The sequence below is a fragment of the Alligator mississippiensis genome, chromosome 7 (genome assembly GCF_030867095.1).
Source record: "Alligator mississippiensis isolate rAllMis1 chromosome 7, rAllMis1, whole genome shotgun sequence".
Lineage (NCBI taxonomy): Eukaryota > Metazoa > Chordata > Crocodylia > Alligatoridae > Alligator > Alligator mississippiensis.
Genome location: NC_081830.1, coordinates 42,360,410 through 42,386,233, shown reverse-complemented (window position 1 = coordinate 42,386,233; position 25,824 = coordinate 42,360,410). Strand labels below are relative to the sequence as shown.

The following is a 25,824-nucleotide window of genomic DNA, read 5'->3' as shown; positions in this document are numbered from 1 at the left end:
TAATTGGATTATCTCAGTGCACGGTTAGAACAATTTTCTTTTGGTTTTTTTTTTTAAGTTTGATCTTTTTCAAGCGCATTCTCCGTGTTGGGGGAATTTGAGGGTGTGGTTGCAGGTAGAGGTCTCTTTTTAGAAGGAATCATAAAAACAATAAGCAGTTATTAAAGATCTCTGCCAACCTTGCTTATACAAATTAAACCCTAGGCAATTATGCACCCGCGCAATTTTGTGCATAAAAGGCATGACAGTGCATAATTGCATAATTTAGCCGTAGCGGGTTCTGTGCCTCCACCTCCATGATGGGGTGGGCATGGGCTTTGTGGGTGGGTGTGGTGGTGTGTGGGGGTGGGTGTGAGGTTTGTAGGTGAGTATGGACCGTACTTCATCAGGCCAGTCCAGCTGGCTCAGTGCCTCCACATGAGGCTTCCAGCTCTCCAGTGTGAAGCCACACATGAAGGCATGGAATCTGCTCAACCTGATGGCTCATGACTGCATGCCTCCATGTGTGGCTTCCTGCTGGAGTGCTAGAAGCCCCACATGGAGGTCTAGGTCAGCCCGATGGTATAGGATTGGGAACTGTGCGTCATTAGGCCAGGTGGGCTCCTGCTTGCCTCCATATGTGGCTTCCCGCGGGAATGCTGAAAGCCCCACATGGAGACACAGAGCCTGTTAGGCCCAATGGCGCATGGCTCCTGCCTGCAGTGCCACAAGTGGAGGCTGTACACCATGTGGAGAGGCATATATGACACACTCCTACACACCTCACCCCTCCACACCCATCCACAAACCCCACATGCGCCTGCCACACCCCTTCACAAACCCCACACCTGCCCACAAACCCCAGATACACCCATACCCACACCCTCCACAAGCCCCAGACCTGTAGTCAACCCCACACACACACACTCTTCCACACCTTCACAAATTCCCCTACTCATACACCCCACACTCACCCCCAACCATACAAAGTACCTGCATATGTTTCTAAAGAAGATTCAAATAGTGTTATATTTAGTTTGATTTTTTTAAGTAATTAATTTTGAATATTTCTGAGTTTTTCTGCGCATAATTTTTTGGAACGTAACAAATACTTATTTTGCCACAGTAGAGACAAGTGCCTGCACAAGACAGTGGATGAACTTCCATGCTGTTGATATTTGTCCAGTGTATCTGGCTACAGTTTGCGTTCTCTTGCACTTCAGAGTTCCATGTCTTTTCTGCCAGCTATCAGCAATGCTTTAATTTAAAGAGAGGAATTTTTCCCTTGTAGCTCATTTCTGTCCCTGGTTGGCCCCTCGGTAAGTAGTGAGGTTGAATCTTTGGTTTTGTTATTTGTTTGTTTGTTTTCAAATGCAAGGTAATAAGAGTGGAGGCCAACTTTTTTGGCAGGCGTGCCACAAGGTATGCTTCGCTCCATTCTCAAGTGCCACTCTAATCCCATTCCCCTGCTTGATCTGCTGTTCTACTTTGTGCTTTCTTGCCGTGTCTGCCATTCCATTTCCCACTTCCTCCCTGATTTGCCCCATGCCACTCAGGGCTAGGGACAGAAATTACACATAAACTGGTATAAGTGATCAGAAACTGGTTCAGATCTGTAACACAACAGACGTTCAGTGCATATAAACCACTTTCAAACTGGCTGAAACTGGTTTAAGATAAACCTGGACAGATGTACTATCAGACTTAACTGATTTAGGTTAAATTGTTTTATTGAACTTCTGTCCCAGATTCTCTCCAGATTCAAGCTAACTCACAGTCCCACAGCATTCCAGGATGTTTTGCACCTCCCCTGTAACACCCCCTCCCCCCAACCTACCCCCACCTCACAGGGTGGGCAGGCTAGCCTTGGCTCAATCTGTCTGCTTCAGCTGAGCAGGGAGGCATGCTCTAGTACTCCCCAGCTTCTGGCTTGCAGTACTGCAGGCATGTGGCTGCATTTCCAGAATCAATAGTGAATGTCTTTTCCCTTGCTTATTGGTTCAATCTATGCAGCTTAGACTAACCTGCAAAGATTTGATCGATTCAGCCTCAGGCTTTTTGACTGTCTGTACTTAGCCAGAGAGGCTACCCTTGCCACTTGAGGCATGAGTGACAGGTTGGCAACCACTGTAGTAGGAGAAGGAGCTGGCATGTGAACCTATTTAGCAGTGATGTGATAGATCAGCATTTTTCTGATGGTCCCAGTCTGTTTTAGCAAGAAGTATACATAGAAGTAAACAGGTTTTAACAGGCACGGGGGGATTCAGGTGCTCTGATCCTACTTTTTAAGCTTTCAAACTCCCCTATGAATCTTTGAAAACCTCCCCTTTTCTGTCTCATCTTTATGGTTATGGAATCTCCTTCAGAATGAGAAGCAGTGATGTACAGCCTCAAAATTCTGGCAAAGGGAGCCTCACGCAATTTTTCTCCAGGAGGTGTTAAGTCTAATGATGACAGTTTAAGCATCATATAATTTAGTTGGAGACCTTAACCTCTGCTGGAAATGTGGGTAGGGTTTGAATAGGAGCTTTCATGCTCACAGGGCTCAAAGAGAAAAAGAGAGCGTGTACATGTGATAGGAAAGCCAGAATCTCAAGTATCTGCTACGCTAATACATTGCATTAGTAGTCAAGCACATTGCGCCTAATTTTGTTCTGAGTTACGTAATAAGTGAGGGTAGAACTGAATTTTCTTTTTCATATGAATACTTTTACATTAAGATTGTCTGGTATTGAATTCCCTTTTTAAGACTCGGTCATTTTAACAAGGTTTTCCATTGGTTTTTAGGGGAACACCTGAGAATCTGCCCACAAGGCTACACCTGCTGTACCAGTGAGATGGAGGAGAATTTTGCAAACAAAAGCCGAAGTGAATTCGAAGGCATGATGAAAGAAGCCAGTCGTTCTGTACAGGTGACCCTAACTTCTCAGTACAAAAACTTTGATGGTAAGTAAAGCACATACAGTTTATTCTAACTTTGGATCAAATTGCTCCACTGTACATTGCCTAAGGATTTTATTTTAGTCTGACTCTTTCATACTCTGTTCTGCAGTTCTTAATGTATTCTGGTTTCCAATATTAATTCTAACTCGTGTTGTGTTTTCACTATAGCAGATTTTTTTTCTGGGAATATCTGATTTAACTAAGGGTCTTCGAAGACAGGTACATACCTGCATACTGAAGCCCTATATACTTTGGCAGGGACATAGTTTTTATAGCTGTTCATAACAATTTCAAGCATAACATGTGAAGTCATTAAAAGAAACTTGGTTGTTGGTAGTAAATGTAATGGAGACAATGAGGAAAGAATCTTGATCTGTATAGTTAATTTCCTCATTGAGAAGTAGGCTAAGGTGACTTGCTCACATCTGTGTATGCAGGCAGGGACACATTTAACATGGCAATTGAGGCCTTGGAGGCAGTGACACTTGCAATGCTGCAGCTAAGCATAGGGTCAGAGGTACACCATCATTTTCAGTACAGTAAGCAAAGAATATGGTGGCTTGCATTCTCTTATTGTTCTTAATAGCATCCCTTTTGCAGTGAACACAGTGAGCTTCAAGGCCTCAAAGCCAGTGAAAATAAGTCTTTTATTGGCAAAATTGAGGTGACCTATGGCTCTGGAGCGATATCTATTATCAGCAATATCTCATTTGAAAGAGACTAGGCATTTAGAATCACAGCCCTCATACTTTTATCAATGATCCTCATGTGGACCTAGAGTTAAAAGAACAGTAGTTGGGGGAGAAAAGCTAGAAGGGTAAAATCAGAAGCTTTGAAGAAACACATAATAGATCTAAAGAAACAAGCCAAACCTCCGGAAGCAGATAGGTAGGATTAAGGGCCTTTTCTCAGAATAGGAAAAAAAGACAATGCATCTTTACTATGAATTACAGGTGTATGGTCAAAGCTGACCACACCAATGGCATCCTTTTAAAGCTTGGAAATAGTTTGTAATTTTACTCTCTGAAGGCCTGTTTTGACATCTTAAAGGCACTGGATTTTTTTACTGAAAGTACTAAGCATATTCCCTGCCCTCTGAAAGTCAGGTCCTGCTGCCAGGTCTCCAGCTGGGCACCCAGAAATAGAGGCACCAAAAAGCACGTTGTCACTCTTTAGAGTCTTGGCCTCTAGACCAAGATTTCCCACCAGTTTCATCAAGGGCACCCAGCTGAACCAAGTGTCACATTCAAAGTACAGAAGAGAATTTGCTCCAGATTTTGAGGATTACACTGACAAATTAGGTTTGTCTGGAAGACAAATACTTGTTGCACTCTTGTATGTAAGAAAAGGTTGTTTAAAATTGTCAAACTGAGTTCCTGCTCTTTTTAATTGGAATTGCATGGATTTTTTTTTATGTTTTTCATTGTTTCAGGCAAATACTCTGTTCATTCTTTAAGATGAATGTCCAAAAAATTTAGGGCCTGAGGCTATATCTGTGTTTAATAAAAGAAAATGTTACTTTATCAAACAATAATATACAAATCATTATTGTTTTGTGGCAGGCATAACCTCAGTTGAGCTCTTAGGCCCAGGAAAATGTTTCCTGCTCCCATTTCATCTTTTGTTTTCCACTCGCCTAGCTACTGTTGCAGTTAATGTTGGGTTTATGATATGTACAGGACATGCCATACTATGCCAAAGTGTCGTCATTCTGTTTTTGAATTTCAAACATTAATTTGCCTATAAAAGGAACTTGACTTTATAGCTCCACTGGAAGATGCAGATTGAGGAAGTCCAGGGTATGTCAGGTGGAAGGGTTAGCTCAGCTGTAGAAATAAAACCGTAGAAACAAATGTATCTCTAAGATGAGGGATTGCCACTTGGCTTACAATTAACAGTTTATAAAATCATGAAGTCATATAGAAGTAGGGCTGGAAGGGACCTCTAGAGATCATGCAATCCACCCCTCTGCCTGAGGCAAAATCATTCTGGGTCGTTTGACCCCAGTACTTTTTCCTGCCATGGCAGGGGGTCGGACTTGATGATCTGCTCAGGTCCCTTCCTATCCTACCAACTATGAAACTATTCCTATCCAAACCATCCCATACAACCATAAGCTAAACTCTACATAAGTAGGCTACCCTCAAGCCTGACACAACATAGACCTTAACACCCTGTGCATAAAGCAAAGTAATTAAACAGCCTCAAAGAAAAGAGGTCTCACGTCCAAGGGAAAATTTATGTTCCTACTTGCATTGGGATGCAGGTGGTGTCATTTCTGATCTTTAGCAATTTACGATATTATTTACTTACTCAGCTTTGTAGAAATTCCTGATAAGCCATGGAAAGGCCCTGCCCTGCCCTGCCCTGCCTGACTTTTGGAGTGATCCTAAAGTATGGTGGTAAGAATTTGTTATCAAGGCTGTTATACATAGAGTTCTGCAAGAATCTATACCTGTGGGTGCTTGATGGTAGGAGTTCTGGCTTGCAGGGTTATTGGCATGAAGATAACCTTCAGATCATCATCTCACTTTGTCAACAGTGTTAGCAACCTGGAGGTCGCATTGCTCATAGATTCTCTGTTGCCAGGCATGGCATGTTGAGCTTTTGGCCCAGAGGCTGCATCTTTTCCAGCTTTTACATGTTGCACTACAGCAGAACTTGCCCTTATAACTTCAGCGCTGGTTATTGTAATAGTTTCTCCTTATAAGCTATACAGAAACTTCAGCTAGGACATACCAAATATGCAGCAACCTGCCTTTTGAGAAATATATTGTACGTTCATATTTTGTGTTGCTTTAGAGGGTCATTCAGCCTGTTGGGTATGATCTGTAAAGTACTAAACTGTTTGAGATCCAGTTATCTAAAAGATATTCTCAGTCCCATTACAAGAATTATAATCTACTGTTTTATTCTCTTGTCTATTCCTGGGCAAACTCTTGGTGGTCAATGGCCATCTAAGTTATTTAACATTATACAGTACTTAGATGTTAATCCCAGAATTTCCCTGCTCTAAAACATATAATCTGATGGCCATGTTCCCTTTATTTAATCAAAGGTATTTGTAGAGCAGTAGTCACTCTGATATTTAGGCGTGAGTTCCAGATTGCTTTAAAAGCATGAATCATGGAATAGGAGTCCACTCTTGCCATTTTAAAGTTCAGTTGATCTCAGTCTTAGGCCCCCTCTCCAGGTTACATCTGTTACTCATTTACATAGTTAATTGTGCAGTTAATTTAGACTGGCTACACAGGCAAATTAATTAAAAATTTAAAAAATGTCCAACCAGTTATAAAATTATTGCTGGAAAATATGTAATAACTTTATAGCAGATTTCTATCCAGCTTTAATTTGCACATGCAGCCTGTGGCACCGCAGCTGCTGTGATCTCCCATCTGCGGGGGTGACCCGTGGCTGCCAGGGCTGAATGCCCCACAGCTGATGGGACTCCCAGCCCCTACAATCATGGGGCATAACCAGGGCTGAGTCTTGTCAGCTCCAGGACTGTCACCCCTAGCTGCCATGGGCCACATCCATGACCAAGAGTCCCGCCAACTGTGGCACCTGTAGCTGTGGGAGCTTGCTATTTGCTGGTCCAGGGGGAGCCCAGGGTGGCGATCTCAGGCTCTTCCTATCCCAGAGATAAGATGTCACAAGACTTGATCCTGGATCCCACAGTCATGCCTCCTGCCATGCATGTGTGGCATGGTGGGAGGTGCAATCCACACAGATCCCCATCATGCTTTTGCCTGTGTAGAGGGGCCCTTAGAGGGCATATGCCTTTGGGAACTCTCTCTCCAAGAGCCTGCCAGAGCCATATTCTAAACTTGAGGGCTGCTGAAAGCATATCTGTTTGCATACACCTTTTTTCCTTGCTTTAGCTGAATTCATGTAGCAGCACTTGGGAGCAACATTTTTAAAAAGCATGCTGCAGTGGGCTAACTGCTAACCTTTTTAGTTGAAAAGCTGGTGTCTTAGTTCTATAATTGATTGCTTTTAATAATAAAGCAAGGGGCACAGATGGTGATGTTGCCAGTATAAATTTCTAAACAAATAAATGTTAAGGCCAAAATAATAATATTTCATTTAAAAGGTTATGCACAAGTTGACTCATAAATTCCATAGTGCTAAGGCAATTTAACTCAATACATACCAGCAAGCATAGGAGTATGCTGATACAGCACCTACTCAGGTGTTTTCTTTATGGAGGCCTGTGTTACCTCTTGTAGTTCACTCACATTAAAGTTCTGCCTTATTTCTGTAGTTCATATTGTTAAAAGACAAATGTGAATAATAATACTTGAAGGGATTTCAGACAATCTCTGTTGTGGATTGGTTATGTGCATTGTTTTGAAACTGTTCTGAACATTATATTTAGATTTTAATCCCAGAATTCCCCTGCCCTAAAACTGATGTCATCTGATGGAGGTGTGGGGGGATCTTGGTATTCGCTTTTTAAAAATATTAAATTCACCAGAAACTCAGCTCAAACCACAGATTTCATACTCTCACAAAAATGTCTGGTTCTCCCTCTGCTGGTTAGAAAGCAGTAGTTAGCCACCAGGAGCTTTTAGTCCTTGAATTGAATTGAGAACAAGCAATAGCCATTGATTTAATTTTTAAAGAGCCTCTTTGGCAAAATTGATCCATCACAAATGTGTATGCACGTACTGCGGGGACAGAAGAGTGCTTAGAAATTGAAAATCTCTTCCATTTCAAAGTTTCAGATAAAACTTTTTAAAGTTCTGTTCCATGAATCAGTTATTGATGGGATTGTTTTCTTTGGGTTTTTTTAAGTTAGTGCCTGGAAAACTGATTCAGACAAAGGGAACAGGTGAACAAATCTATGACTGCATTACTTTATACATTAGTGGTTACATTGTGAACAATCTTCTCATCCCATGTTATACTTCCCATTATTTTAAATACAACAGATGCTAGCAACAGGAGTTTTGTAGCTCCTAATAGTTAGAACTACTTCAGCCCTTCATATAAGAGTTTGCATGACATGTAATTGCATTCTAAACACTGCTGGCACAGATGTGTAAAAACAATAAATAAGAGTGAGTGTCAACAGGAAGTGACAGCAAAGGGCTGCAAATAGAAAGGAACAAAGCTGTTTTATTTTAATCAAAGCGTAATTGTTACAACCCTTCTCTGTCTCCCTCCCCCTCGCCTTTATTTTAAAAAATCAATTTTAAATAAAATTGGAATTCTGTGCCAATCTTTTCTATTCAAATGCTTTTGGTGCAGTTAGTAGCGTTGCCTGTGTGACTGTTGACCTTTAGCTGTGAACGAAGAAATCTATCTCTAGAATTGTTTAAAACTTTTAATGGAATATCAACAAGTGTAATTGAAAATCTTTACCTTCCTTCCATGATGCAGAGCATTTAATAAAATATGTCATTGTAACAAACTTGAATTCCAGGACTTGGAAGCTGCAGCAATTAAACTGAAATTAAAATGTATGTATTTTTAGGGAACTGCCTACAGGAATATTTGATGTCATCTAAAAGCTTTCATAATTTCAACTATTAGTAGATGGAGAACAAGTCTGTTAAATACATAAAGCAATATTGATAATTAAGAACAGGACGCTGGAGTTGTTTTTAGACTATTACATATTTCTTGTAAAACGGAAGCATTGTTCTAAACTGTAAAGGGTGGGGAAGTCTTGGAAGCTGTCATAAAACAAAGGTTAACATTTTAAGGAATAATAAAGTAGTCTAATATCAGTTTAAGCTCAGTGAAATGATCTAAATTCAACTTATTTAGTACCAGTATGTAATATTCCTCACAAAAGCCCCTCTGGGGGCAGATTAGAAGACTGGTTCAAGGGATATTAATACACTTATAAACTGAAATGAATGTTACAAAATAGTACTCTAGCTTTCTGGAGGAAGTTCTGACTGTGTCACTATTTAGAATATGTTTCACCTAGGGCAGGATTTGACACAATGAGCAAGTGCGCTTTTTAAAAAGGACTAGCTAAGGCCATTCCATGTGTTCATTATGATTTCCTACATTTGGGCTATTTGGAAGAAACTGCTTTGAACCCAAAAGAAAAGTGAACTGTGCCCAGTGGCAAATCTGGGGCATATGGAAAGAAAGATAAACGGTGCACAGCAAGAATACTCTCTTCATGCCTCTTAGACCTGAGGTGATGAAAACCTATCCCTAGGCTCCCTGTTTGGTTCTGGAAAAGAACCACCTTAAGAAAACACAAACAGTGGGGAATGATTTATGATGGTCCTGCTGCTGCTGCTTTCTGCAGTAATCAAGCTCAGCAAAAAAGAAGAATCTTTCATGTGTGGTATTGAACATCTCACTTGGTATTTATGGTTTACTGGAATGGGGTGGGGTGTCTATCAAGAGTGCATTCCAAAACTTGAGCATGTTAATCTTGACAGGTAGCTGCCTCAGGGAAGTGAATGCTTATATTCACCTGTAACACTTCGAGCACCTGGAGTTTTCTTTCTCCTTACAGATGCTTAACTTCACATTAATGCTGCAAACCTCCATTGTACGCTGCAGGGTATGTTTTAGTGTGCATGCAGCAGTTTACTTTAAAGGATGACATGAACACAGTATTCTCTTTTATGTGAAAAAAGAGCAAGCGAGAGAGCACTGCTGTTGGGTACCTTGAACAACAAATAATGGACCCAGAAGAGGGAACGTTTTGTGAGCTGCTAGTTCATGTTTACAGTATAGAGATTTAGGTGAGAGAGGTAAAGAATGCACCTTGGTTGTGCATATGCAATAAAACAGCAGATGTTACCATATTTTGTCATGGGAAAAACCACCATAAGTGCTCAGACAACAGTTAAATGTACATATGTTTTGGGACTTTAAAGAAAGCACTTGCTTCTCTGAGATATTGGCTAGGGACAGACATTCAAAAAGCCGGAGCCTGAATTGATTCAACCTTTGCAGGTTAGTCTAACTGCAGCAGCTGTTTTGGCCCCACAGCACGGCCCCCGCCAGGAAGAGGCTCGCGCTTGGGGGACAGAGGCTGCTGCCCCCAGCACAGTAGCTCCCACTTAGCCGCTTCAGTGGCTGGGCAGGCCCAGGCACCGCTGGCAGGGCACCTGCAAGGGCAGGGAGCGGGGTTCCTTGCTTTGCCCCCTTGGCACTGTAGCCAGGTCTGCCTAACCTGGCTGCAGCTGCTGTTTGGTCTGCACTCGGGCCAGCATCCAGCAGAATAAGTCCCCTCCTGCAGGGAGGGGGCTGGCCCCAAGCACAGACAGGTTGCCCACCTCTCGGTCTGTGCTTGGGGCCAACCCCCGCCCAGCAGGTGGGGGCTTATTCCATCAAATGCTGCCCTGAGTGCAGACCGAGCGGCGGCTGCAGCCAGGCCATACAGACCCAGCAATGGTATCCCAGGGGCAGAGGAGGAACCCCATTCCCTGCCCCCATAGGGGCCCTACTGGCAGCATCTGGCCCCACCCTCACCCCGCGCTGGAGCGGTGAGGGGGGAGTTACTGTGCTGAGGGCAGCAGCCCCCATTGCTGTTTCCCCAAGCGTGAGCCTCTGCCTGGCTGGGGCCATGCTGCGGGGCCAGCAGAGCTGCTGCAGAGGCTTGCAGGGCTCTGGCCCACTCTGGACATTGGTGCTGTTACCGAGAAGGGGCTCGCGCTCCCTGACATTATGACAGGGACTTCTGTCCCCAGGGTCCCTGCCCCTCCTCCTGCAGTGGTGGGATGGGAGCATGGCCAGACAGGCCCCCTTGCTGGGGGAAGGGGACAGGGACGGGGGTTATTCCTCCCCACACTGGCGTCCGGTGGAGGGGACAGCAGGGGGCTTATTTCGCTGCAGGGAGCAAGCACGGTGGCAATGGTGGGCAGACCCAGCTGCCAGTGGGGGTAGAGGGCAGACTAACTCTTCTCCATGCCCTCCTCTGCCTCAGGGACCATGGTGGCCCGCTGCTTCAACAGCGAGGGGGGAGCGCCCAGCAGACCTGACTCAGGTCCCAGCCAGTGGCATAGAGAGGGGTGGGGAGCAGAGGGATGGACCCAGCCTGGCTGAGCTGGAGAAGAGAGCCCAGCCCCAAGAGCGTGCTGGGATGCTGGGGGAGTCTGGTTTCACTTAAACCAGGAAGGGGTCAGGGACAGACATTGCATAAACCGGTTTGAGCCAAATCAGTTAAGACTGATACTACATTCAACTAGGTTTATCTCAAACCAATTTCAACTGTTTTCAGACTGGTTTATGTGCACTGAATGTTTGTTCTGTTACAGGTTTAAACCAGTTTCTGATCACTTAAATCAGTTTATGTGTAATGTCTATCCCTAGCCATTGGAAGTCACAAGCTTATTTTGCAAGAAGTTAGTGATGTCTAGACCATCATTTTAGCAGACAGTGTTGATGTGTTTTATTTTTAATGTTCAGAAACTAATGTTTGAATTTCTTTGAAAACTTCCAGTTTCACAAACTATACTGTCAGTCAGTCCGGCTTTTATTATAAATGCTGTTTTTTGCCATCGGTGATTGAATAATCATTATGCTAAGTGTAGTTGTAGTCAGATGGCCCGATTGGGGTCAAAACAATGAAATGAGATATGAACAGCTGAAATTTTCCTTCATGGCTTTTCAGAGGAGCCTGTTATATAAATCAATTTATACTGAATGATATCCCAATTAATTTTCACATGGAACAGTTCCCATCTTTCACCCTTTTTATATAATTTTACTCTTGCTCTTCCTTCATAAAAAAAAAATAGTAGAATGTCTTAGGCCACCTTGTTTCAATTAAATATATACACTATGGACCCAGTCAAGAAGAGCTCTATATATCTCAACTATGGTTATTCTCAGGATTCTGTCAGGTGATATTCTAATTTAGCTGTGTTCAGTTTTCTAAAAGTGATGTGTTATCTTGGCTTCTAGATGCTGGCATAAATAGTATACTTGAAAACAATAGCAAAAATTATGGCATGCCCCCATAGAAGTGGTTCGGTTTGGTTTTTAGTTCTTTCTTGAAGTATCATTTCCCCTCAAGATAACTTTTCTGTTCTGTTTTCAGAAAGTGTGCTTATTACAGGTAGTTGCCATTTTAATACTAGCATTTATTGGCATTAGAATAATTCATTGATGCCTGACCCAAGATCAGGACTTCATTATGTGCTGTGTTTTGTAAATGCACCCATATTCATGGAAACTTAATGTGTGACATGAAGTGTTCACACTCTAAATGGACTAAAGCCATGTCTACATCACAGGGCCTGCTGTTGCTGCTTTAAAGCAGTGACAGGGCTAAGGCAGCAGGGCCAGTCATTGTGAACACAGCTCTCCTGGCAGAAGGAGCATTTCTCTTCTCTACACTAGAAGCTGTCTTGGTAGATGCCATGTTCTGCCAACAGATTTATGCCCATGGTAAGGATTTTGCCAACAGTTATGGAGACTGCAAGGTATGGGCTTTTCATGTCCAAACCTAGAACTTTGCTATATTAACAAGGCCTACAGTTGGGAAAGAAATGAAAGCAGGTCACATAGCCAGTTGAATTCAAGAAGTAGTTGCACTGGGGATAGAGCTTAGCTCTCCACTGCCACTATCCTCTGTACCACAATTCTGCATTTCCAAACCTTGCAGTGATTCTGCTTTTGTAGGACAGCAGACTTTTAAGACTTAGATTTTCAAAACCAGGGATGGATACATGCCCTCACCTCCCACACCCCCAGTCTCTAAAATGGCCAATGTAATATTGGTCTGTGGTACTAGGATTTTCTGTGTAGGGCCTTTCTAAGAGGAAAACTGATGATAGAATCCTTGGTGAAGCCAGAAGCCTGTGATGCAAATGGATAGAAGAATAAAAAAGTTTGTCCTGGCAAGAGACAGCTTTGTCCATGTTTTATTAGAGATTATGGCCTCATTTTCAGGAATGCTGAGCAGCACAGATCCCAGGGAAGTTGACTAGATCAGCAGGTACTTGGCAGCTTTGTAAAACCTGGTCTACAGGTGAGCTGCTGACTGCAGAAGGAGAGCAAAAGTTTGCCCCTTTTTTGGGTACCAGAAAGCCGAAGGGCTCAGCCAGGTGGGCATCTTTACAGATGCTTCACTTCCCTTCCCTTCTCTTTTTATTTTAATTGGATTTTCTTCCACGTTAGTCTAATGCAGTGCTTCTCAACCTTTTTGGATTCAAAGCCAGACCCCTCCCCCCCCCCCAAAAAAACCCCCAAAACAAACAAACCTCTTTTGAATAGGGTGCAGCCCCACATTTGTGCTTGTATCAGGGCTTTCTGATAAATTTAAATCAGGCAGGAGCAGAAGCATAACTGTAACTAATGAGCTTGTGTCCTGGGCAAAACTCCCCTGTGAAGGGAGAAGGATTGTCTTACCTGCCCAGGTATCCCTGCACCCAGCTTCTTCCACTGGACTGTGCAAAAGGTTGCTCCAGCCCAGCCTGGCTGCTCTGGCTGGGCAGTGCAAAGGGCTGCAGCTGGAGCTCATGCTGTGGCACCCTAGGATGCCATAGCACCCCAATTGAGAGCCGCTGATTTAATGTAGCTTCTTGGATTTGAAAGCATAGTTAACTCTGCCTGTTCTGTTCTGGGCTCTTCTTGGGACTGCTTCCTTCTGGGCTGCTTGAGGGTAGAAGTTTGCTTCTGCTTTTTTACATGCTGAGAGGGACTGATTTACAGTACGGAAGTCAGTTTGCCTGACAGCTCGCAGCTATTTGGAAAAGAGACAGATTTACTTAGAACAAATCATGCCCCTGGTATGGTGTTTGTCCCCCAATAAAGAGAAAGCAGACTAGGAATGCATATGAGAGATGTGATTCAGCAAAACATTTAAGAATGTGATACAGAATAAGCCAGTGCTGAAGTGGAGCAGCAGGAGGGATATTTTGAGGGGCTTACCAAATACAATACTATTCGTACTAAGCATTAGGGATTTCTGCAACTTCATTGGCTTTTTTTTCTTTCCCAAAGGCTATGTAACCTCACACAAAAATTCTCTAGGATAATCTGCTGATAGACCTGCATGTTCTACCCTTAGGGAAAACAGTGCTTGTTATTGCTCAGTAATGATGTGTACTGATTAAGGAGTATCAATGCAAGCACCTTCAGACCTGGTGAGAAGGTCAGTGCTTTTGTAAAGCGACTTCTGTTAAGGACATGAGGAGCCCATTCTACACTAGGGGAAAAAATAATCTTTATTTCTCTGAAACAACTTCAGTAGATGATTAAGCTTTATTTTAACATATAATCTTGGAACTATTGTTTCCAATAGCTCTAGCCATGTTTCATATGATTACTACTTCTACTTAAAGCAATTAACAGAATCTCCTTCAATGGCTTATTGTGTGACTCGGCTGCTAAAAGACAGTCTGGAAGGGAATTGGGCAAAACAGGAAAAATGATCATATATTGGAGCCATATTTATTCAGATGTTGTGTATATGTGAAATGTTTTTTGCAGTTGTTGTCTGACAAAGGTTACAATATTCAAAGGGGCTGAAAGAATTAGGTACTGAAATTTCAGTGAAATGGAGTGGAAGTCAATTCAATTTTACTGAGTTTGAGCTGTCTTGCTGCTGTGCACTCTACTGAAAACCCTCAAAAAGTATACGTCAAACCCAGATGTAGGGCGAGATATACTCTTCATAAACATTACTGGTGATAAGAACTAATCTGTTCACACGTCGGAAAGAGAATGAACCCATTAGTTTGGCTTTGGAATGACACACAAATCCAGTTAAATGTGATGTGTTAAACTGTGGCCTCTGGCTCTTAAAAAAATCAGTGAAAAAACAATTTTAAAAGTTCTCTAGTTCAAAAAAACAATTTCATTGCAAATATTTGGGGCTTTGAACTTTTTTGTGTTAATTTCCCTTGGTATCTTGCAAGTAATGCAAGACTAAGCAGGCCAGTAATATCAGTCTCTGCTCAATAGTATTACAAACCATGTAGCAGTAACTGGGAGAGGTCAGGGGAGAAAGACAGCTGCAAACCAGAGGTCATACTGTCCATTAATCAAGGCACTGGGAAATAATGTTTGCTACATTGAAACATTAATATCAGGTCTGGATTCAACTTTTAAAATGCTGGAGATAATTGAGCTGTTTCTGACAGCCCCAACAGTATAGTGATTCACTTGTAAACCGTAAAGCCCTGTTTTAATGCTGCTAAAAATGAATAAATTGGTCCTTGAGGACTAATGAATGCCTATAAACGTATTGTGCTGCTGCATGTAGTAAACTTGTCATTGGGGAAATGGCTAGAATTTACTTCTGTGGGAAAAGAAGCTCTGTTCTCTTCAGATCCATCCATTTCTACCCCCACCATGCTACCAAACTCAGTCCATAGCCCATCACTTCACTCAGCAGGTTGCATTAAAAAGGAGATGACTCTAAAGAGTCTCTCTGTCTAATGTACCCTCCATCCTGTGCTCAGATCCACTTGCTTGGAAAGTTCTCAAGAAACTGCTCCCATTGCAGTAACACTCCATAAACAATTTAGTTCCAGCACCATTTTCTTTTTCATATTAACTATTTATTGAGTGACTGATGGAGCAGATCACTGTACCAGCAGTGAGGCAGATGTGGTTCCTGTCCCATGTAGCTTGCAATTTAAACTTGAATAGATGAACTTTCAGGTAACATTGGGCTTCAGTTTAACTTTTAACATATACATAATGTTTGGTGGGGCAGAGATCCAAGGATAAGCTGGCAGGGTAAAAGATGGGAAGGCATGGGTGGATGGAAAATGCAAATTGGGCATTTGGGATGATTTTCTTTATTTACTCCCTTCCCCACTACTGTTTTTTATGGATGTCTGAATTGTGTGATAGAAAGACCAACTGCAGAAGCTTCCTTAGTTTGATGAAGGGTACTTGTACCCAAGAGCTTGCAAAGAAGAATTTTCCAACTATTTGAGTTGGTGTAATAAAAGATACCGGATTTACCCGAGGAACCTTGTCTGCCTGTGATAGAAAACCATAATCTGAGAACTAAAGTTAGAAAGAATCGTTTCCAAGGCCAATGGTAACAGCAGCAGTAAACCACACCTCTGTGCTGTTCTACCTGGGCAATATGTGAGGAAGCAGAGAACAGATTGGCTTGGGTGGTTGATTTTGAGACCATCACATTTTTCATGAAAAAGAAATTCAGGATGCACATGAAAACACATTCCTTCTCAGAAGACAGTGATACCCAAGGATAATTTGTACATGGGATTTCCTTACTGTACGTGTTTTAGTGCATGACATTCTAAGACAGAAGCAGAGCATTTTGCTCACCTAGGGCATTCATAGACGTGCTCCGGGAGGCTGGGGGGAGGGGCATTTTAATTAGTGCAGCTCTGAGAGCCACGCTAATTAAAAGTGCCTGGAGCATCATGTGTATCAGCGTCCCCACTCTGAAAAATGGCGGCGGGGCACTTTGAACTAAAGCTCATCAAATGAGCTTTAGTTTAAAGTCACCCACCACCATTTTCAGCATTGGGACGCTGATACATGTGATGCAGGAATCTGCTGGAGCCAACTGAGTCTGCTCCAACGCACTGTCATTACAGCATGTTGAAGTAGCCTCCCTTGCATGTTTATATATGCCCCTAGGTTTTTCTGCATGTTGTAAATCAAGGGAGCATCTGCACTTTTGCTCCCAGAAGCTAGCACAAGATTAATGTCACTGATATTTAAGCTGTAGAAATGTTTGTTAATCTCCAACTTGAAAATTCAGATCAGTGCCAGGAAGTTTATTCTACTGACTGGATGATCTCCCTCTCCTGCCTTCATTGAATGGAGGACTGGAAAATTGGCTATGTCAACACAGGAAAGCAATTGGAATGTTAAAGGCCAGATTTATTTTCCCCTTGGCAGAAAACGATCACTTTGAATTAAATTCAGATGTTTAATATCTGTGAAACCCTGTTCATCACCTGCTTCCTTGCTGGGCTAGGAAGAGCACTCTCAAGTAACATCAAGCTCTTGCTCCCATTCCTACTGAGGTGTAAGTCTCTGTAGCTCATTCCAACCTCAGGGAAGAGAGTGGGGGTTGTTGGTCAACCTTGTGGGAAACTGGCACAAGAGTCTGCAAGAACCTCTCCTTGCTCTTGGCATCCCTTTCCTTCCCCTGCATGGTCAGTGGCTTGTTCTGTCTTGTCATTTGCCTCCTCCCCTGCCTACCACTGTCATTGTCCCCAGCTACACAGGGCAGCAGGGGAGCTCCATAGCTGCTTCTGCCCCATTTCAACCAGACTACAGATGGTCAAAAATCCCAAGGCTGAATGGATTCAGTCTTTGCAGGTTAGTCTAAACTGCACAGATTAAATTGAAACCAAAGTGAACAGACATTTACTTTTGATTCAGGAAATGCAGTCACATGCCTGCTGTGGCTCAGGCCAGAAGCCAGGGGGCACTAGAGCACAGCTCTCTGGCTGTGTGTTCACTTCCTCTTCCTGCTGCCCCCTGAGGTCTTTGGGATTTGCAGGCCAAAATCACAACAGCACAGGACTCTGCAGGGTTGCTCCTCACCTCCTGTTTCTAGGTGCCTCTGGGATTTGTAGTCCACAGTTGCAGCCAGCAGTAAGTTTGAGTGGGGAAAGGGTTAGTGGTTAACTCCCACTTCTCCCTGGGGGGCGGGGGAAGCTCCCCCCTGCACACTGGGCTGCATCCCCAGCTGGGCTTGCCCCCCACCCCCTTGTCAACCAGCCCTCACTGCTCCAGATAGGGAGCAGAGGTGTGGGTCCAGACCTGCTCTCTGTAGCAGACAGCGCAGCCCAGCCCAGAGCTGGAAAGCATGCTGGGATGCTGGGGGACTGCGATTTAACTTGAACCAGGAAGGGGCCTGGGACAGAAGTTTCATACACCTGTTTGACCCAAATCAGTTAAGTCTGATACTACATTTAACTAGGTTTATCTTAAACCAGTTTCAGCCATTTTGAAACTAGTTTATGTGCACTAAGCTTCTGTTCTGTTACAGGTTTAAATCAGTTTCTCATGACTTAAACTGGCTTATGAGTAACTTCTGTCCGTAGCCTGCGAGGAACCAGGAACAAAGACAGTGGCAGCAGGTTGGTTTCCCTGCCCTGAGCCTGCTGCTGAGCTGATGGGAAACACCCATGGGGGGCAGTGAACAGAGGATGAATCTGCCCACCTCTGCTGCTATTGCTGTCCTGGACAGAGCTCAGCTCCCTTTGCAGCCCAACTGGAGCAGAGAAAAAATAGATCTGGTGAGTGGCAGACAGTGGGGCAGCAGCAGTGGCAGGCAGGGGAAGAGGGGAATGGGAGGGGAAAGGAAGTGCTGTTGAGTATGGAGGGGAGTATGGAGTCTTACCTCAGTCAGGGGATTAAGAAGTCCTTGGCTGCTGCTCCTATGACTGTGCCACTGCACCCATCTGGGCATTTTTATGAAAGAAAAATGCAGAATTATCTTTGCGCGTTCTAAAAGTTAATGTACAGAACGCCTTCAGATGATTAGTAGAAGTCCCATGTAGGATGGCTCTTTCATTACTGAGAGTTTAAGTGAGCTATAAATATGTTTTATAACCTTGCACAAGTTCAGGGTATCATGAAGTATAATTAAAAAGATTCTGGGCACTGCAACCATAGGAACAACGTAGAAAATTAATGTTTGACCTCTCTTACCTTTGGTCACTAGCAAGCAATTGCTCTATAATTTTTCTGCCTACATTACTTACTGTTTTGGCTTAAATACAAAAAAGAAAATGCCAATAAAGAATACAGAATGAGCATTCCGCCTTCAGAATTCTATAGCTTTTTGTAACTTGAATTCTTCAAGTGGTTTTCTTTAGAAGTTGCAGTAGAAAATGCAATGGTATTAGGAACTCAGCAATTACCTTTAGTTATGAGATGCAGCTTTGGCTATGAACAAGATGGCTATAGTTGGATTGTGTTTGTTTATTTCTTTTGTTTCCAAAAACAAAATGCTAATCAAGATTGATTACACAGCTGAAATGCAGGTTTCACTGAAATTATTCTGTTTTATTTTAACCAAAGAAAACCCTGTTTAAAGTGTAAAGTGTAATGTTATCAGATAAGGAACCAACTGTTCTTTAAACAACACTATTCTCAGTATGTATCAGCCGCTAGATACCTTTTAAGAGCCTTTAAAAAAAAAGGGATAAATTCTGACTTTGGCTTAACAGCCATAACAGAGTTAGAGCTTTGGCCTGTTGTTTTCCAAGCTCACACAAAGGAATAAAGCAATGACAAACTACAGTTCTGAGAAAATAGAAAGTTAAATAAACCCCAGCAAAAATAAGCTCCCAGGACACAAGGAAATAAAACAACCTCATGCCTGAAAATAGGAAAAAATCTAGTGGTCAGCTGAGATAAAGAAAAGGTGGTTACAAGAATCAGTAATATGTCTGAGGTGGTTATTTCTAAGTTCCACCACTGAATTCTAAAAGTGAACTTGCACATCATAGAAAAGTAGGCCTGGAAGGGACCTCCAGAGGTCATCTAGTCCCACCCCCTTCATGAAGCAGGATCATCCCTATCCAAACCATCCTATACAAATCCATTGTCTAACCTATTAGCAAAACTATAGCCACCTCTGATGCAACACAAGACACCATACCACAACCTACCACAGGTAAAGCAGGGGGACCACGGTGGGTTCAGTTGACACACTCATACATTATGTGTGTTAAATTTCTATTGTGGTCTTTCTGATCATTTCCTCTGCAGGCATTCATTACAAATGTGACAGTTAATTTCACCAAAGACAGTATGCAGAGCCACTTGCTTAGTGGTGCTGGCAGGAAGTTCTGAGATTGAAAATATAAGAGGTATATTGTCAATCGTTTGATGTGGAAGCCTTCACATGTGGAATTCTGATATAAGTGTCTGGCCTCCAAAGAGGAAGGAGAAATCATCAACTCACTGAAATCCTTGTTTTAAATAAACCTAATGACATTAAAGTAACAGTGCCTATGGGGTTTTGGCTAAAATGTACCTACAATAGGATACTGATTATCTTTTAAAACCATCTCAACAAATACAACCACTGAGCGAATGGCATTAGCAACAGCACAATTATGAAATTACAGCTTCGTTATACCAGAGGCAAATATTTTGGATTGATTTATAAAATCATGGAATAATTGCAAGCTAGGGTTACTATATTTCCAATTTCAAAAAAGAGGACATTGGAGCGGTTGGGGGGGGGTGAGCAGAGGAGGAGGGAGGGGTATATGATTGTGGGGGGGACCATGATCTGCCCCCTGTCCCCCTAGCCCTGCCAGTACCCCACACTCCTGACTCGCAGCCCCCTGCTCTGCACTCCCAACCCACAGCTTCCTGCTGCCCACGCAGCTTGTGTGCATACTCAAACTCACTCTCTCACCTGCCAGCAGCTGCCGGGGCCTGCACTCGGAGCAGGTGATCTCCTGACAGCCAATTGGCTTCACCTCCTGCCTCCAGCCCCAAGCAAAAGCAGAAGCAAAGCAAAAACCCAGACATATGCTTTCATTTTAAAAACCCACCTGGACAGAGGACAAGGGGTCAAAAAAGAGGACATGTCTAGGAAAACTTGGACATATGGTGACCCTAGGCTATTAGTTTTAGTTTTCCCAGTGATGCTGGTAACCAGTTCTTGCACTTCCTAGAGTGGGCTGGCAGCATTCAACTAATCAGAGATATACTATTTATACCTCTCCCCAGTGCTATAACTGGCTAGATGTATTATATTATTTTTTCTCTACAGTCCAAGGAATAATATACTACCAGAAATAGCATATTTAAACAAATTAACCAAGATTCTGATCCAGTATAATAACTCCTGTATTTAGATCATTCTCTCTTCCAAACAGATGGATGTATTCCTCATTTTAATGGTACTTTTATTCAGCATAAAATTATTTGTTCTCGTGTTAATATAAAAATTAATTGGTAAGAGCCCGATCCAAGGGCCACTGAATTCAATGGGAAGGATTAACTGTGACAACCAAAGGAACAAGCCCTAAATGGGTAGCTGATAACCAGCTCTGACTTGTACTTTCTGGTTTCTGAAACTGTGGATTTTAGTTCTTTGTCCTGCTTACCCTTTGCATTTAAAATTTATACCTTTTGGCACACTTGTTTTACAGAATTGATAGAACTTGGTGATAAAGGATTGTTTTGTGCTCAGAGGGCAGTGTAAGCACAGCAAAAATATATATAGCCACCACACCCAGGACACATGCAAACATCTATAATTCAAACTCTTTAGGGACATACTGCTAAATACACACGCAAAGAACTGGCAGATAGCAAACATGAAGAAGCTGGCTGATCATCTGCAGTAGTGTGAGGAACTCTATGGAAGGCACTGGGATTTGTAGCCAGGGAGAGGAGCGGATAAGCCTTGCAAACAGAAAAAGCACTTCTAAAGGACTAATCAGTTACAGCAGCATGTCAGCAGGCAGTTTTTCCCTGTAAAAGGGATATGATGATTAATTTTCCTTAAAAGGACTAAAAAAGATTGGAATCTGTGCTGTCATAAAAATTGTGGTCCCGCTATTGTGCAATATATTTTAAAAGGACAAGCGTTTGAGATAACGGACGCTATCTGTGCAAGCCACAAACTGCAGTATGGATAAAATGTTTCCCTACCAGCCCAGAGTGATGGGCCACAGCATGTTGACTGAGCACTTTCATCATTGTAATTGGACTGTTTGATATTTCCTGTGCTGTATGCCAGAAGCTTCCCAAATAGCCCACGAACGCAGTAGCTACCAGCAGCAAATTTACATCAATTCAAATATATCAAATAAATTTCCTTTCTTGTAGCCCAATCATTGCAGTCAATCTTATTACTTTTTACTCTATTGCTCCCCATGTAAACAGCAAACATCGATGTTGAGAATTACAACATGAGGATGTTTTATAACAAAGTAAAACTGGAAACAACCCACAGACCTTTTCCATACTTCCAAAGATTTGAAATGCAAAATGAAAGAATAGTAACTCTCAAAAATAATTCCACATTGGAATTATTTCTTTCTGCTGAACGAAATTAGTTCTGACTAAACAAGTTTATAAAATCCTAACATTACAGGTTGCTACATATAGATAATTTTGGCAAAGACATGATATTTTGTACAGCCTCCGTTAACAACAGAATGATTCAGCACGACACTACCAAATTAATTAAATTAATGTCTAAACAGCAATATGTAGTTTCTTATTTATGGGTATGAATGAACTATTTTATGCGAGTTGATTACAACAGACTGTGAGATGTGCTAAACCTACTAGCATGTTATACACAAAATTGACTTTTTCTTCTGTTGTAACCAAGAGAAATCTGTAGAGAAAATGTTTTATCTCCAGGGGACTGTTTTTGTGCCCAGTTCATTAGACTATACCTATGATTGGCATATGTATGCTCCTAATACAAAATTAATTGGTTTTAGAATCTTAATAAGAACTAATATGAAAGTGCCTGGAACCAGCATCAAGATACTATGAAGGAAGCCAGATTCTGTATATGAAGAATAATTTTTAGAATCCAGAAATATTAATTTAATTTATTTCTCCAAACTAAATTTTGTGTCTTTAAAATGACACAGAAAACTCTGCCTAAGAAAAGGCAGCGAAATGTCCGTGCTAAATTCCACACACAGTGAGTTAGCCTGGAAAGACTGCATTAACACTTCTCTAAAAATATAATTGTTTTGAAGAGCTGGTAAATGCTGTCATCTCTTCAATTAAAAACATACATCTCTCCTGATGTAAACTGAAGCATAGTCTTAGGATGTTGTTAGGTTTTTTCTAGACCGACGCAAAGCAGAAAGTATTTGCTTTGGACTCAGATTTGGCAATTCGGAGGGACAGTGATTCGATTTGGTGATTTGAATCACTGTCTCGATTCAATTTGTCTGAATCTGAAGATATTCAGCACCAAATCTCCTTTGGCCGTAGACCATATAGGCAGGCAGTGCCAGCTAGAGGAGCAGCTGGATGAGCCCTGGCTTCAGCTGGTCACCCCAGGAGAAGCTGCAGCTCATCCCGCTGCTTCCCCAGCTGCCCCCTCCCCAAGGGCAAGGCAGGCAGTGCTGGCAGCCTGGGGAGAGCCCGGTGGGGCTGGGAGGAATGATTGAGGAGCTGGGGGATTGAACTGGGGAATCAAACCAGGAGCTTGGGAATTGAACCGGGAGCTGGGGGGAAGCTCCTGATCATTCCCCTAGCTTCCAGTTCGATCCCCCAGCTCCCTCATCATTCCCCCCAGCCCCCGCTTCTCCCAGGGCTGCTAGCACTGCTTGCTTCACCCTAGCGGGGGGCAGCTGGGGGAGCAGTCAGACAAGCTGCAGCTTGAGCCAGCAGCTCCGGGAGAAGCAGCGGGGGCTGGGGGGATTGATCGGGAGCTGGGGGAACAAACAGGGGCTTCTCCCCAGCTCCTGGTTCAATTCCCCCAGCTCCCTGATCATTCCCTCAGTTCCTCGATAATTCCCCCCAGCTCCCATGGCTTCTCCTGGGGTTGCCAGCACTGCCTGCCTCGCCCCGGCAGGTGGGGAAGGGCAGCTGGGGGAGCAGCCGCATGAGCTGCGGCTTCTACTGGAGCTTGTCCAGCTGCTTCCACAGCTGCTCCTGCCGGCACTGCCTAGTGCCTGCCTGTACAGTCTACTGCCGAATCTCTGAATCTCTCTGAATCAATTTAGAGGCTCCCGATTCGATTCAGAGAGATTAACAGGTCTCCCAATTCGATTTGGATTCGGAGATTCGACCACCAGATCGGGCCAAATGTCCTCCAAATCCAATTGCTACCAAAGCTTCACACAGCCCTAGTTCTTTCCTGTCCATGGAGAGAAACAACAGCATCTTTTCCTGTCTACATTGAGGAAGAAGATTATAATCGCTTCTGTTTCACTCTGTTACAAGGCTAATGTACTTCTACCAGTCTACCTAAACGAGGCTAAGATTGGCAAAAGTGACTAATAGTTTTGGCTACTAGGTTTTAAAGGACCTCATTTACAGATGATGGCTTCTTATTGCTTTCTGAAAATGTGTTCCCTTTAAGATTTGTCAGTTGGACACCTAAGTCATTGGTTACTTTTGAAAATCTTGTCCGAAATTTACAGTAGATTCACAATACTGAAGCACACATCTGGATTTAATTGTTATATTGATGGTTGAGAAACACAGGAAGTCATGGGGAGGGGAAGGTGGGAATTATCTTTGTTGTTTAGGCTTAGAACATGAACCATAGAAAACATAAAATGAAAGCCCCTCATGGAAGAGCTGACAGAAAACTTCTCTGTAGCATAGTTCACGATAGGCCTTCTGTCATTGGAAGCTAACTTTTTTGCTTTTGAGCTTTTGCTGTTTTTGCTTTTTTGCTAGTATCTTTTTAAAGCTGCTTGTATGGGACAAAGAAAGGAACAGAGGGCAACAGTGCCTAAGTGCCATTCTTAAAAGGAAAAACCAAGAGTAAATAAGAGATCTGGTAGAATTCTTGCCACCTGTGTAGACAAAGCCTTTTATTATTTAGGAGTCCCTTGAGAAAAGACAGAACTGAGGTAAAGCAGAGCACAGTGAAGTACTGCTGGATGTAGTAAAAGCCAACAATTGAAAGATATGAATAGGGACATTTCAGAGGTAGGGGAAGTAGAGCTATACTATTCCACAGAAGTGTTTCATGCTTTTATTTCACTGAGCTGCATTAAAAGTAAAAAGGTGGAAACTAGTTAGGTACTGACCTAGCTCAAAGGAGATCTGGGTGCAGTTCCCTGCTCTTTCAGCATTGTCCTGTATGACTTTGGGGAAGTAACTTGCGCCCAGACCCTCAAAGGTGTTTCTGCACTTACCTCCCATTTTCAAGGGGAATTAAGCATCTTAAAGATCTATGAGGAGCTGGGTCTTAGTCTCTTTTTCTTTAGCACTTTCTTCCCATCAAGAAGTATCATGAAGATAAATACATTAAGTTTACAAGATGGTCTGAATCTTTAGTAATAGGGGCTATAAGAGTTTTTTGGCCTTTTTTAATAAAGTTACACATTACACTTAGACCATTCTAAAGGCCAGTCCACTTGTTAAAATCATTAATTCGTGCAAAGTGCTCTCCAAGCTTCTCAAAGTTATACCACTTCAGGTGAAGGTTAATTCTGGACTATGCTGTCTAGCTCATGTTAGAGTAACTTCAGTGTGCTCCATGTAGATAAAACAAGCAATCTGCAGTTCTCCAGTATCCCAGGATGCACTGCTTCCAGCCCCTCCCTACCTAGAGAAAGGATAGGGCCCAGGTGTCTTGGTTCCTGGCTATGCCTCTGCTCACCAGTCTTCCAGTGGCAAGTCAGAGCTGTGCAGGCATGAAACAGTATTAATCCTTAACATGTTACTGCGTATAGCACGTTCCAACTTTAATACTGCTTAATGTTCCACAGACTTAATATAAGCATAATGTGTAACTTCACCCTATTTAGATGTCTCTCCTAAGGGGAAGGATGTCTGAATGGTAATATTGTTAGGTTAAAAAACAGATCTCTATTAAATGAGGAAAAGTTAAGACATCTGCAGTAACAAAAGGAAATAAAGTTAAGATATAACTATTTTGCACACCCATGACTTACATTTCCCCCTCTGTTCCATTTCAAGTTAAAGTTGATTATTGTCTTTCCATAAATCCAAAAATCAGAAATCAAACTCAATAAATGGAAGTACAAATAGGTAATGAGAGAGAAAGAAGCTGAAGTACGTCATCATTTCTGATGACTAATTTCCAGGCTTGGGTAGTCACATTTTTACTAAACGTTCATTTTTAAAGCCACTTACTTCTCTTTTCCATGATTGCCTAGTTACTGAAATTTTACAATTGAGAGAGATTGGATTCCTCTCTTAATTTCAGAGCGGGGTAATGGAACTAATGTACTTACTTCTGCTTTGTTCTACCCTTTGCATTTCTACTGATGTCAATAGGAGTTTTGAGGAGGGCTCAAGAGCAGAAATACTCTAAGATGGGCA

General features: G+C 42.6%; 1 protein-coding gene across 1 annotated transcript in view; it reads left to right on the top strand.

The window, feature by feature from the left end:
- Positions 1-25,824, top strand: part of GPC1 (glypican 1) — a 374,567-nt gene that overhangs the window by 173,801 nt on the left and 174,942 nt on the right. The window contains exon 2 of the mRNA XM_014599190.3: positions 2,767-2,925. Within this exon, the coding sequence (XP_014454676.1) occupies positions 2,767-2,925 (159 nt within the window). The remainder of the gene's footprint in view (positions 1-2,766; positions 2,926-25,824) is intronic.